The 12,316-nt window shown below is 43.1% G+C and overlaps 1 protein-coding gene across 1 annotated transcript; it reads right to left on the reverse strand.

Moving 5' to 3' along the window:
* Positions 1 to 91: 91 nt before the first annotated feature.
* HEY2 (hes related family bHLH transcription factor with YRPW motif 2) lies at positions 92 to 11,579 on the reverse strand. Its single transcript, XM_040238992.1, has 5 exons — positions 11,350 to 11,579; positions 9,331 to 9,409; positions 9,114 to 9,197; positions 6,501 to 6,582; positions 92 to 2,205 (listed from the first exon to the last, which is right to left on the reverse strand). The coding sequence occupies exons 1-5, from the start codon at positions 11,430 to 11,432 to the stop codon at positions 1,520 to 1,522; spliced, it is 1,014 nt and encodes a 337-aa protein (XP_040094926.1). The 5' UTR covers positions 11,433 to 11,579; the 3' UTR covers positions 92 to 1,519.
* Positions 11,580 to 12,316: the final 737 nt, after the last annotated feature.

A 12,316-nucleotide genomic window follows, 5' to 3' on the forward strand; every position in this document is an offset into this window, starting at 1 on the left:
AGAAAAGCCAAGGCTTAATTTGTTAGTGAAACAAGGCCTTTCTTGAAATTCCTGTAAACTTTCATTCTGCAAAGCAACTCATCCACATTAAAATGGTCAAAAAGGACTTCATTTAATTAGTGATATGTAGACTTTTGCATAGAAAAAGGTTACAAAGTAATGCATAGAAGACTAGGTACAGTAATTTTTAAAACAAATATTTAAAAGTATAATTTTGCATAATGTTTAACATTCTCACAATGTTTATTGCTTTCTCCACACAGCAGAGAAATGAAGTGCATAATAATACATGCTGTGTCTTTGTCTTTCAAACATAAAATCTCATGTGCTCAATTTCAAAGTATTAAGAGATTATTTTGTCATTAAACAAAACAAAAACAACAAAACCAAAACACATTATGTAGCACTAGTCTAGGCATGGACAAAAATAATTTATGTACATCCCATTGAATACATTCATCTTGATTTGGGATCAAATGCAATCACAAGCTTGACAAAGGACGTTTAAAAATGGTGGCTTTTCTCTTACCATTGTTCTCTCCCTGCCTCATCACTTCCAGAAATGCAACTTCTCTCCAAAAGGTGACAATAGATTTTACATGTTATTGGGATGAAATCAAGAAGATAAATATGTAAAAATTGTCCAAATGATACAGAATAAATTAAACTTTTACAACTGGAGAGTTTTCAAGTTGGCATGAGTCAGATAGCCTCTGGTGGGCACATAGTAAGCAACTGCTTCTAGGTGCACTCTATAAATGCATGGTTTATATGAAGCAGCACCACGTTTTGAGCCATGAAAGAAAATGCCTGGGGGTTTGCAGGCAGGGCAGAAATGCTTGTTAATCTGAGCACTGATGTAATAATTGCTTACACTAATGCACTGCTAAATGTCACCACTTGGCAAGTCTGTACAAAGAAAGCAAACTAAGATAAAACTAGGACTTTCAACTTGAAAATTATTTTCAGCAATCCTTTTGGCCAATAAAAACCTGCTGGTTTCAACAGAGTGCTCTTGTATTGTACTGAAGTATCTGCAGCCTAATGCAGGACTTCTGTCCCTTATCCTTTCTTAACCCAACCTCTACACTCTTCTTTACTTGTGCAATGTTGTATGTTCAAGAGAAAACTTTACTAGCTCAGGCACTTATGAAACACAAATATTTTTTCCCATCTAGTTACAAGAGAATTGAGTCAGGTCATTTTTCTTCCCCAATTCAGACATTGTAATGCACTGCTGGATGGTATGGTCCATATATTTTCCAGGAAACTTCTAAATGGAAACAAGTGTGAAGTTTTCGAAAGTTGCTGATGTCAAGTTACAAATCGCCTTAAACCAAAACAGAGGAAAAAAAGATAATACCACATTTCCACTTGTGAGGTTTGTGTCTCAAACAGCTTTACTGTTCCTTTGTGGGTCTGCAGACATCTCTATGGCTACTTCCAGGGTTGCAGAGGTTTTAAGCTGACTCGGAAATGAAGGACATTCAGTTGCTACTGTGAGGAATTCCGTGAAAACTTAAAAAGCTCCTACTTCTGTGCCCCAGGGTCGATAAGGTTTACTGTTTGTTCCACTGCCTGTCTGCTGAGGGCTGGACGTGGCTGATACCGACAAGGGCGGGCTGATGGCTGTGGCAGCTGCCACGGCGGCAGCTGCATTTGGGGGAAGCATGGGGAACGCCCCAGCGAAGGACAGAGGGAAGCTGTGCGCAGCTGCGGTGGCCGCTGCCGCGGCCGCGTGGACGGTGGCGGAGAGGGACAGCAGAGAAGTGGAGAGAGGCGGCACGCAGGGGGCGACGCTGCCCGTCGAGGGCATCCGCAGAGCGGAATCCGCGTGGGCGAACGTGGCGGTGAGGAGGGCGGAGCCGTGGGCAGGAGGCACTTCCGAAGTGGTGGAGAGGCGACAGGGCGTGGACTCCGAGGCGTGGAGTCCGTTGGGTTGGAGCAGGGCTGCCGGGAGGTGGTGGAAGGCTGCCGCCCAGTGGTGCGGATGCAGGGGGTGATGGTGGTGGGCCAGGGAGGAGGTCATGGCCGCCGCCTCCCGCTGCGAGGCGCAAGAGCTGAGATGCGAGACCAGGCGCACGCGCAGCGGGTCGGAGGAGTCCAGGCCTTCCACGGAGCTCAGGTACCTCGCCACTTCCGTTAAGCACTCCCGGAATCCAATGCTCATGAAGTCCATGGCAAGGGCGTGTGCGTCAAAGTAGCCTAAAAGCGGGTTCGAGCACAGTGCGGGCCAGGAGAGACAGCGAGGGAGACAGAATGATAACCATTATGAAAAGTAAGCACCGACTACGTTCCACCCGCTCCTTCAGAGATTTAAGTACAACTAGGAGAAGGCAATGGCACCCCACCCCAGTACTCTTGCCTGGAAAATCCCATGGATGGAGGAGCCTGGAAGGCTGCAGTCCATGGGGTCGCTGAGGGTCGGACACAACTGAGCGACTTCACTCTCACTTTTCCTTTCATGCATTGGAGAAGGAAATGGCAACCCACTCCAGTGTTCTTGTCTGGAGAATCCCAGGGACGGGGGAGCCTGGTGGGCTGCCGTCAATGGGGTCGCATAGAGTCGGACACGACTGAAGCGACTTAGCAGCAGCAGCAGCAGCGATCCTTTCTGAAGATGTTGCCAGCTATTTATGGCCGTAATTTTTGCAGACGTTAAGAAAGTGTACTTTGCAATTCACATGTGTGACAATTCTGGTAGTGCTATACTACAGCTGTTCTTGCAACGAAATATCACAGTGAGGGTAAAAATTAAGAACATCTGTGTTTCAAACACTTCCAGAAAAAAAAAATGGTGTCTCTTTTGTATAGTGGGACAGTGAAATTCTCTAGTAAACTTTTGCACGGGTATTACAGAGGACCAGTCTCTCTGTCTCTGTCACATGAGTTAGAGATTAAAGGGTTTATCGGAAACATCCTCACTCCCTTGGCATTTGTAGCAGAGATGTGAAAAGCATACAACCAGATTGAGGACTTTGTTAGAAATGTGCTAGAACTGCTTAATAAAGTCACACATGCTTCGTGACTTGTGGTGGTTTTTTTAATTGACAAAATGAAAACGCCATTCTTTGTATGAAAAAAATTTAAAGAAAGAAAAATGATTTTTAAAAATGTGGTTACTAATTTGAAGATCGGATTTTTCTATCAGGTAATAATATGAGGCTCCTTGGCTGCCATGAGGTTACTATAACTCCTAGCTTTCCTGAAGTTCAAATATAAATTTATTTCACTGGTTATCTTAGTTTAAGTTTTTTCTGGCATTTACTCAAGAAAAAAAATGTATGTTAATTATGTCCGTGTGTATGCTTGTACCCCTACACATAAGGTTATTATCATAAAAATGGCTAAAGTCCATCACATTTATGAGAATCTCTTTTTATCCAAAGATAATACATTAGAATAGAAAATAATAACATCTGACTAGTATCAGTTCCAATTTAGGGTACTGATAATAATCAGAGATTTGGGGAAATGTCACCACGTTGAATTAGTGACCTCTAGTATGTACAAACACATCCTTCTAAGATTTTTTTCCTCATTTGCAAGTTTTTTTAAAAAACAATTTTCAAATTAAAGTGTAGTCTACTCACTCTGGGGATGTGTATATATGTAAATCACAAATATCACATTCAAACAATGTGCCTTATTTTCATCTAAGGCATTTACTGTATTATCTTTTTTGTTTTTGTAGATCAAAGTATTACCTGTTTCATTTATCATCTATTAACATTTAAACTAACTTATTCCGTAGTTTGACTTTGGAAAAATAGTTGTCACAGTATTCAAAGTTCAAGAGCTAGAATTCCAAGAGAAACCTGGACATCCCAAAAAATAAATTTGGGGAAAATATATATACATTAAGATAGTAACAGCACAAAGCTGACGTAAGAGAATATCATGAAATGTAGAAGATAAGCAACAAAAATCATTATCATCCCAGGCCTTCAGCACAGTTAGCCATAAAGCCCCTGACATTTAGGAGGTAAAGTTCTTCCTGAAGAAGATGTCTCCAAAGAAAGATTTCACATTAAGTGTCCTTAGGGTTCTCTGTAAGGCTTTGCAGACTTCTGACTTCCGTGAGAGAAGGGAGGTAATCATCAGAGTAAATAGAGTCCAGAAACCCAGAGGGATCTAGAAATTTAGGTTACTCTAAATCTTCTCTAGAAATTACTGCCTTAGCAAACAGACTAAAGAATAGATCAAAAGAATTGAACCCCAAGAACTTCCAAGAATTTTCATGACTAGGCACAAAGTAATTGAAATTGGTGATTTGCTGGCTATATATTGTTGCACATGGCTGAGTTCTCTGTTGCATCTTAAGGCATATAAATTATATAATTCCTATTCTACTACTGAATGCAGAGGGAAACCACCATGAGCAGCTGTTTCCTGTGACTGGATCTTGGGCCAATAATAATAGCAGAGGGGTCCACGCCACTTCCATCACTGCTCTATGGGCTTTAAGTGACTAAACTCACAACAACATTGTGAAGTGAACACTCTCACTGTCCTCATTTTATAGATGAAGAAACAGGGCTTCAGAGAAGGTTAGTAACTTATCCAGGATCACAGAGCTTAAAAAAAAAAAAAAAGAAAAGAAAAAATAGCAGAGCCAGGATTTGAAACCAGGCAACCTAACCGCAGAGTCTCTGCCCTTCGCCAGTACATTCTGAGGCCCCATAGTTGCTGTGAGTCTAACAACTTGCGCCCACACTGCCAGCCCCTCCTCCCCACAAGGCCCACACATTCTCTAGTGAGGTGACCTCTCTAATGACCGGGCAGTCAGGCGACTTGTATGGAACTTGCTCGCAAATGTCTGTTCACAGACTATTTTGGGACGGATTTTAGGACTGTTCAGGTAGCCCAGAATAGCAACCAAGATGGAACTTAGTTTTTATACTAAGGCATAAGAACAATATTACTCTTTAGAAGTATAGCTCATGCCAACTATTTGAAATGCTGATAAAAATTCTTAGCTTTACAGCTAACAGTGCCAAGAGAGGTAAAGCAATCAAACAGCTTTCCCCTACAGCATCTCTAACTCAATCAGTCTCCTAATATCTTGAGGTAGCATGTGTAGAGACAGACTCATGGGGCTGCGGGGACCCTTGAGAATTCAGTGCTGCTAGTACAGGCCTCCTCATGTAGGTCAGCACCTCTGTCTCAGTTTAAAGGTGGGGGCAGTGGCTAAGCTGGGCTGGATCACTGGCATCTACAATTTCATCCAGTTCTCTATTATGTAAGAATATTTGCATGCTTTGCGGAGGGTTACATTTTAATGAGAAGAAATCACAATTCCATACCCATTCAGTATGTTTATTCATGCAGGACGGTTCCTTGACCAGGGACAACAGAGGGTAAAAAGTCACACTGGGCGTGAGGGCATCTCTTTACCACGATCACCCTCCACCCGACATAGGTAGAAAGACGCTCAGAGCTGATGTTCCACAGGTCCTCGGCTGGAGTTAAATACTGAAATACTTGGGCACCAACTGGTAAACAGCTATTTCTCTCCAGTGCCCTGCTTCTGCCCTGATCTAGGGAAAACTCTGGTGCTCTGCACTAAAAGTTAATGCTGAACAGAGAGAAGCCTCTAGGGTGTAGCTGCAGGGCTTCGTGTTTGTGGTACCCTCTCCTCAGCCAGTTATCAAATATATGGACTAGCACTCTTGGGTAAGACGAATACCAAAGGCCTTCTTGAGGGTGAAAAAGATACAATGGGCAAAAATCAAGTCTGAGTGATATGTGAGAAGTAAGATAATGAAATCTGAATGAATCAGCGTTCAGGATCTCAAGTCCATTTATACCATGAAGTGAGGGTCTGTCCCTGAGACCCCTGGACTATTCTTCCCTAAATCACTATCTGGTACAGAATACATCTCTCCATGGCACTGGGCCAGGGCAGCTGCTCCTGTTTGCTGTCTGCAGGAATGACTGTTCCATCAGTGATTTCCAGGACAGAGACTCACTACCTGCACTTGAAATGCTCTGTGTGATCTAAATCCAAGACCAATCAGAGTCTGAAAACAATGAAAATTCACTTCTTTTGGAATAGCTGCATGATACTGAGTCCTAGCCTTGATTTAATGGGTGGAGGGGAAGACGGTGGGGGAGGGAAAGAAGAAGATAAAAAGATTGCCTCTAACCTCCTGTTTATGTTTGGATGTTTGTGTGTTTGTTTTGTCTTTGGTACAAATTCCAGCATGCACTTCTGAAAGTACCAAACAAATCTCTGACCAGGCTGCTGTGAATGAAGCCTTACTCCCACAGTACTATGAAAGCAAACACAAGCCCAGGGTCAAGTGCTTCTTTTGTTCCAGAAGTTCTTTCCCACGAGTTCAATCCTGCCATTAGCATTGATTTCCACGGCTTTAATCTGGACCTCCTATCCTAGCTTGTTAAAGAACTGTTCAACTATGACTTCCTTACAATCTTAAGGAGAAAAAAATGAAAAGAGAAAGGCAGAAAGGAGGGGAGGAATGAAGTCACCGACTTACCTTTACCCCCAGTTGCCTGCAGCATCTTTAAGTGATCTACTGTCATTTGAAGTATTTCAGCTTTTTCTAACTTTGCAGATCCCTGAATAAACAAATAATGAAGTCTCATAAATCCTATGGAAACAAATTTGGAACAATTTATCCTGAATGTTCATTTTCCCTCCCACTAAGAAATTCTCAGTTTAATTTTTTCACAGAAAAAAAATCTGAACTCCTTCCAAATTTCACATGAAGACACTAATTATGTCACACCTAGTGACAGATATTTGCCATTTTAACTCTTAAAGAATAAAAGGCATAATAAGTAATTTTTTTTATCACAAAAACAATTACACTAAGATCACTCCACCCAAACTATTACAACTGCAAAATTCTCAAACTTTGCATCAATTTCTGCCCTAGTTAATAATATACTTTATTAGGCGAGATATAATACTCTTCCCTGGTGGCTCAGATGGTAAAGAATTCACCTGCAATGTAGGAGACCCAGGTTCGATTCCTGGGTGGGGAAGATTCCCTGGAGGAGGGCATGGCTACCCACTCCAGTATTTTTCCCTAGAGAATTCCATGGACAGAGGAGCCTGGCGAGCTACAGTTGATGGGGTCACAGAGTTGGACACGACTGAGCAACTAACACCATAGGACAACTGACACTTAAAGTCTGGATCAGTTGAATCCAACTCCGGAGCAAAAGGAGATAGGATCTCAGCAAATTATTGTTAAAAGCATATTTTTCAAAAATAGAATTCTAAGATGCCTTTAAGGTAATTCATACTACACTACTGTAAGTAGTACCAAAAGTGCAACAAGGGAGACTTTCAAAGTTTTTTTCCCCAATAACTACCAGCAGGTGTCACTGTAAATTCTAAGATCATAAACAAGGAAGCATAATCTACCTCTTCATCTACTAAGCATCAAAAATGCTTAAGGATATCTGAACGCTTTAAAACGGCTCTTAAAAAACTGTCTTGGAAATATATTTTATGCCCATTCCCCCATTTTAAGGCACCTCTGGAAACCAACTGGAATACAAATGTGCCACTTCAAGCTGTCTCAGAGGGCTGTGGGTGGCTTCTAATTTCTTGGAAGAGCTAAATAATTAAATCAGTATGTTTTCTTGAAAAGGAAACTGCAGTTTATTTCAGGTTCCTATGCTTTACTTGTTTTGTGAAAATTGTCAGCACCCAGTACATGATGAGAGTGCCAGAGTTATTTAAACTGCTCAAAAGCACACTCTTCTAATCATATTGTGACACAGCCAGCTCACCAGGGTTGGTCGCCAAGCTCAGCAAATGGGAAAGCCTGTGTTTATGGTAACTAACTGCCAAACTACTGAGGTCTGCTTTTAAGGTTTGTTTTAAGTCGACAGTTAAAGGGGAAAAAAAACATCTAACAACCCTCCCTCCTCCCCCAAAAATCACCGAACTGTTCCTTATAACTGTAGACATTTCAGTACTGAAAGTAAAAAATGTCACTGATTACTGATATTTTCATTTTCAGCGTGTTGTGGGAACTGCTACTAATCAAAACTACAACTTGCCCATTATATTTAGCTTATCAGTTTTAGCATACAGAGTGGGTGCCTTTTTTCTTTTAAAAATGTGTAATCAATAACATACGACACCCTGTACTTCTGTTCATGTTCAATTTTTCCATGAAGATGAACAGGAGTTTCAGTGAAAGTGACTAATAACAAAACTGCAGTTTCTGGATAATTTCCAAGGACTTTGTGGGGCTTGCTTTATAATGTTTGTGGTTCATGAAACAACAAAGTGGAATAAACAAACAATGGATGTCTTATATCCATTTGAAGTTAATTGAAACTATAACATCTTCAACAAGGGTATGATGCCATGCTGTTTGAAAGATGCTGTTAGAACTCTGACCGTCAACCATGGAGGCCGAGGGAAAACCACAACTTTTCCAAAATGACAGAGGAAGATTTAAACATTTGGCTTCCTACTTTATCAAATGTGCAAAATATTTTTTCCTTTTTCTTTTTTTGTTAAACAAACACTTGAATTCTGAAAAGGGGAATTTATGGCTAGTTTGATTTTTACCAAACTTTCACAAATATGCCTCAAAATAAACATGATTCTATTAACCCAGGGATTAAAAATGAAACCAAGTGGTTTGGTAAATAAATTTTGTTAGTACTATTATTTAGGAAATAGAACAAGAGATGTTACTTCCTTGGCTTTGGCTATTTTTTTTTTTTTAATAAAAAAGCTTACTTAGAATAATTAAAAATAGCTTGAGACAAAAAATGAAATTGCACGTAGATATCTTTTCTGTTTTTTTTTAAGAAGACTACTACATACAGCTCGGTTTTAAACCACTACTGGTATTCATAGAAAGAACAGAGAAAGCATGAACATGTTACCCTGAAGGGGAAAATAAGCTAGAGAATGAAATGTTTTTCAACTTCATGATGGATTATGTTTTTAATAGTTTTGCCACAACAAAGCATTTTATTGAAATAGCTGCTGTGTGCCAGATCAGGGCACATACACCATTATTTTAATGAGCTTTAACAAGAACCCACATTCCCAGATGAGAGAACTGGATTTTTTGAGCTCTTTGGTGGGATGGTCAGGGGTGGGGGCAGCTTACTTGTTTTTCAAAAGCAGTTGGCACCAGTCGTCTCAACTCAGATAAACTGTTATTTATCCGATCTCGACGCCTTTTCTCTATTATCTATCCCCAAAAAAAGCAAAACAACAACAAAAATTTATGAATACACAGAAGATAAAATGATTCATAATGGAAAAATACAACTGCTACACGTTAGGCAGGATTACAGGAAACAAAAAAATAAAGAATCACATACCCCTCTCCTTTTCTTTCTTGCCATAATCTGAGATGTTGTTGTTGGCGAATTCGACCTAATCACAGAGCTAGTACTTTGCCTACGAGATAAGAAGAGTTTCTCAGGTGCTGTATGAACATAACAATTGTTTCTTCTGGGTGCTTGAAGGCACCCACGAAATAATTCAGAGAGAGAGCATTGCTCAGATCAGTGTTATTTTATTCTTCTTATTCTTAACAAACTTTGCTTTCAGCTCTTTCATATCTTTTCAGGAAAGAATCATGCCATTTTTTCTTTTTTAATGAGTAATCCAGATGCCAAATCTACTAGCAGAAAACATCTCTAAACTTTTATTGGTCTCCCAGTGAAATACTTATGGGCAGTCAGGGTGAGAAGTTAGATATTAGTACTTCCTAGTTCCACTCATAAATGTTTCTTAAAAGTCAGCTAATCTCTAATAGCATCCCTCCTCCTCCCTGAGGTCAGACCCACTAAACAAAGCAATGCTATTGTAAAATAAAGGCCATGTTTAGCAGTATTATCAAACAGATATACAGTCACCGTATGTCAAACTGCTGTTCCTAGATGCAGTCTTTAAGACAAACAGAAATTATCTTACTATTTCAAAACTCCAATTAGTCATACAGGAAAAAAAAAAAGACAAATTCAGTGTTTTCTGTGTCAATTTTCCAAAAGAATGACCCCAAATTAAATATGCCACTAACAGAAAAATTAAAATTAGATCAACTATTAGGTAAATATTTTACTTTGAAAATAAAACTCTAGTTATCTCTCAGCCTTCAATCTAAGCTTAAAACTCTTGAGTTGTAACCCATCTTGAGTTTGCTAATAAAAAATTATTTTGTATCAAAAGTTCAATCAAATCACTGCACTATCACATAATTTTTTATGATACATTCTAGTTGGTATCTGTTTCTCTTCATAATTCATGGATACTCTACTTTTTCATGTTCTCAAATTCTCCAGGTTCCTGGAGAATTTGTTCTTTCATTTTAGAAATGTTGTGCACACCAGGTTCTTATTACCTCACCTTCTCACTTCTGGATCTTATTTCTGAATTAACTGTTCCCCTCATTCCCACCCCTTCTCAACTGGTTTCACCTTTCACACATCTTTTGTTTTTGAGATCTCATTTTTTTAAGATGACACACTTTAATAATTATAAGATACTTTGGAAACAATATTTCAAGTAAATATCTTTGCTTCTGCTGATTCCAGGCTAAGGTCTGTACGTATTAGAATAATATTGAAAGAAAACCAGTTTTCCAAAGGTAGAAAGAATTTTACTCTTGAGTGACAGCTGCAGATAAATAATTAAGGAGCTTCTGGGGATGCCAATTAGAAGCAATTATCATTTGACCCGCCTTGGCATTAAAACGCCTCCATAACCTCCCTCTGTCACTGCAGAGTGGAGGTCTGGCTTCTGTGATCACGACCCCCGATCTTTTCCAGACTTAGGAACAAGCAGTAAGAGAGAGGATGCCCGAAAGACTTGTCACTCACACCTCCGTCAACCAAGTTACACTCGACCAACCTGGAAATCTCAAACTTCTTAGCCTTGCCATCGCAAACTGCTTTAATTTCTTCAATAAAGCAAGTCATCTTTTAGCATCTTTAAAAATTAAAAGTCTTTTTTTCCCCCCCTCTCTCTTCGCCTGGCCCATTTTGAAAGTGCTCCCCAACACAATTTCGGTGGCGGGTGCGTCGCGGGGTCGCCGGGACGTGCCAGTCCCCGTGCCCAACGCTGACAGCCAGGGGACCCTCCTTCGCCAGCCCCTGCACACTTCCAGCCGCGTCCCCCGTCTTCTCGCCCCACCCCTCGAGTGCAAACCCACATGCCTCGCCCCACCCCAACACGCGCTCCGCGAGCGCCCACCACTCAAAAGTATTCCAGGCAAAACTTTCCCTGCTCGGTTAGAAGGCGGCGGCGAAGAACGCCGGGATGTCCAACGAGCCGCTGGTACACAAAGCTCCCCGATGCCTCGGGCTCCGGACAGCTCCCGCCGAGCCCGCGCTCACCCCGAGTAATTGTTCTCGCTCCCCACGTCGATGGTCTCGTCCATGTCGCTCTCAGAGGTCGTTTCCTCGCAAGGGCGCTTCATCGCGGAGAGGACCGCGCGGGGCGCAGCCGGGCCGGAGCCACGGACGAGCGAGACGCAGCGCCCTCCTTGCCTTCCTCCTCCCGCCCGCCCTCCTTGGGCCCCGGCAGGCGCGGCTCCGGCGGCGGCGCGGTCAGCTCCTCGCGGCTCTTTCCCACGCCGCAGCCCAGCCCGGCCGCAAGAGCCGGCGCCGGCCACGCCTCCCTCCCTGCGCGGGCGGGGCCCCCTCGCCCGCCACCCGCGCGCAGCCCCCCGCCCGCTCCGCCGGGCACCGCCTCCCCGGAGGCCAGCGTGACCTGGGATTGGCTGAGGCGGAGGGGCGGGGCCGCGCTGGCCAATGCGGGCCGCGGAGCTCGGGCTTGAGGCGTGGGAACTCGGCCGCGCCTCGGCGGCCCGGGAGCTGAGCGCGGGTGGGGAGGCGCCGCGGCGAGCGGGAGCGCCAAGTTGCTAACGCTAGATAGGGAGGCGCGCGGACGTGGGCACGGGCGCCGGCGCGGGCGAGGCGGGGGCGGGCCGGAGAGGGGCGGGCTCTGGACCTCGGGTTTTGGCGCTCCTCCGCACCCCGCTGTCTGCCCGTGAAGTTTCAGCCCTGTGTTTAAAGAATAACCCCAAGCGCGTGGCTGAGTGTGAGCGAACGTGTGTGACGTCGGGAGGCGCCGTGGCTTAACCGAACCGCCCCACTCGACTGTCCCTTGTCTGGACCAAAACTGCTGACTGATTGACCCTGGCGGTCACATTTGCCCTCTGGGGTTTTTGGAAACCCTAAATCAAAGTTGCTTTTCTCCCTGGCAACTCGCACGGCTGCTTCCGCGGCCTCTGGGCCGAGAACAGATAAGGACGCGAGTTTCCCCGACCAGGTACTTAAACCGTTGGCGGTCGGAGGGTCT

Source organism: Oryx dammah, unplaced genomic scaffold (genome assembly GCF_014754425.2).
Source record: "Oryx dammah isolate SB20612 unplaced genomic scaffold, SCBI_Odam_1.1 HiC_scaffold_4, whole genome shotgun sequence".
NCBI classification, from domain to species: domain Eukaryota; kingdom Metazoa; phylum Chordata; class Mammalia; order Artiodactyla; family Bovidae; genus Oryx; species Oryx dammah.

Bases quoted from the DNA above. Each gene is read 5' to 3' on its own strand.
- HEY2 (XM_040238992.1), bottom strand. From the start codon at position 11,432: ATGAAGCGCCCTTGCGAGGAAACGACCTCTGAGAGCGACATGGACGAG. The intron at 9,410-11,349 runs GTGAGCGCGGGC...CTTATCTCGTAG, and splicing joins AGCGAGAACAATTACTCGGG to GCAAAGTACTAGCTCTGTGA. The intron at 9,198-9,330 runs GTATGTGATTCT...TTTTGGGGATAG, and splicing joins CAAGAAAGAAAAGGAGAGGG to ATAATAGAGAAAAGGCGTCG.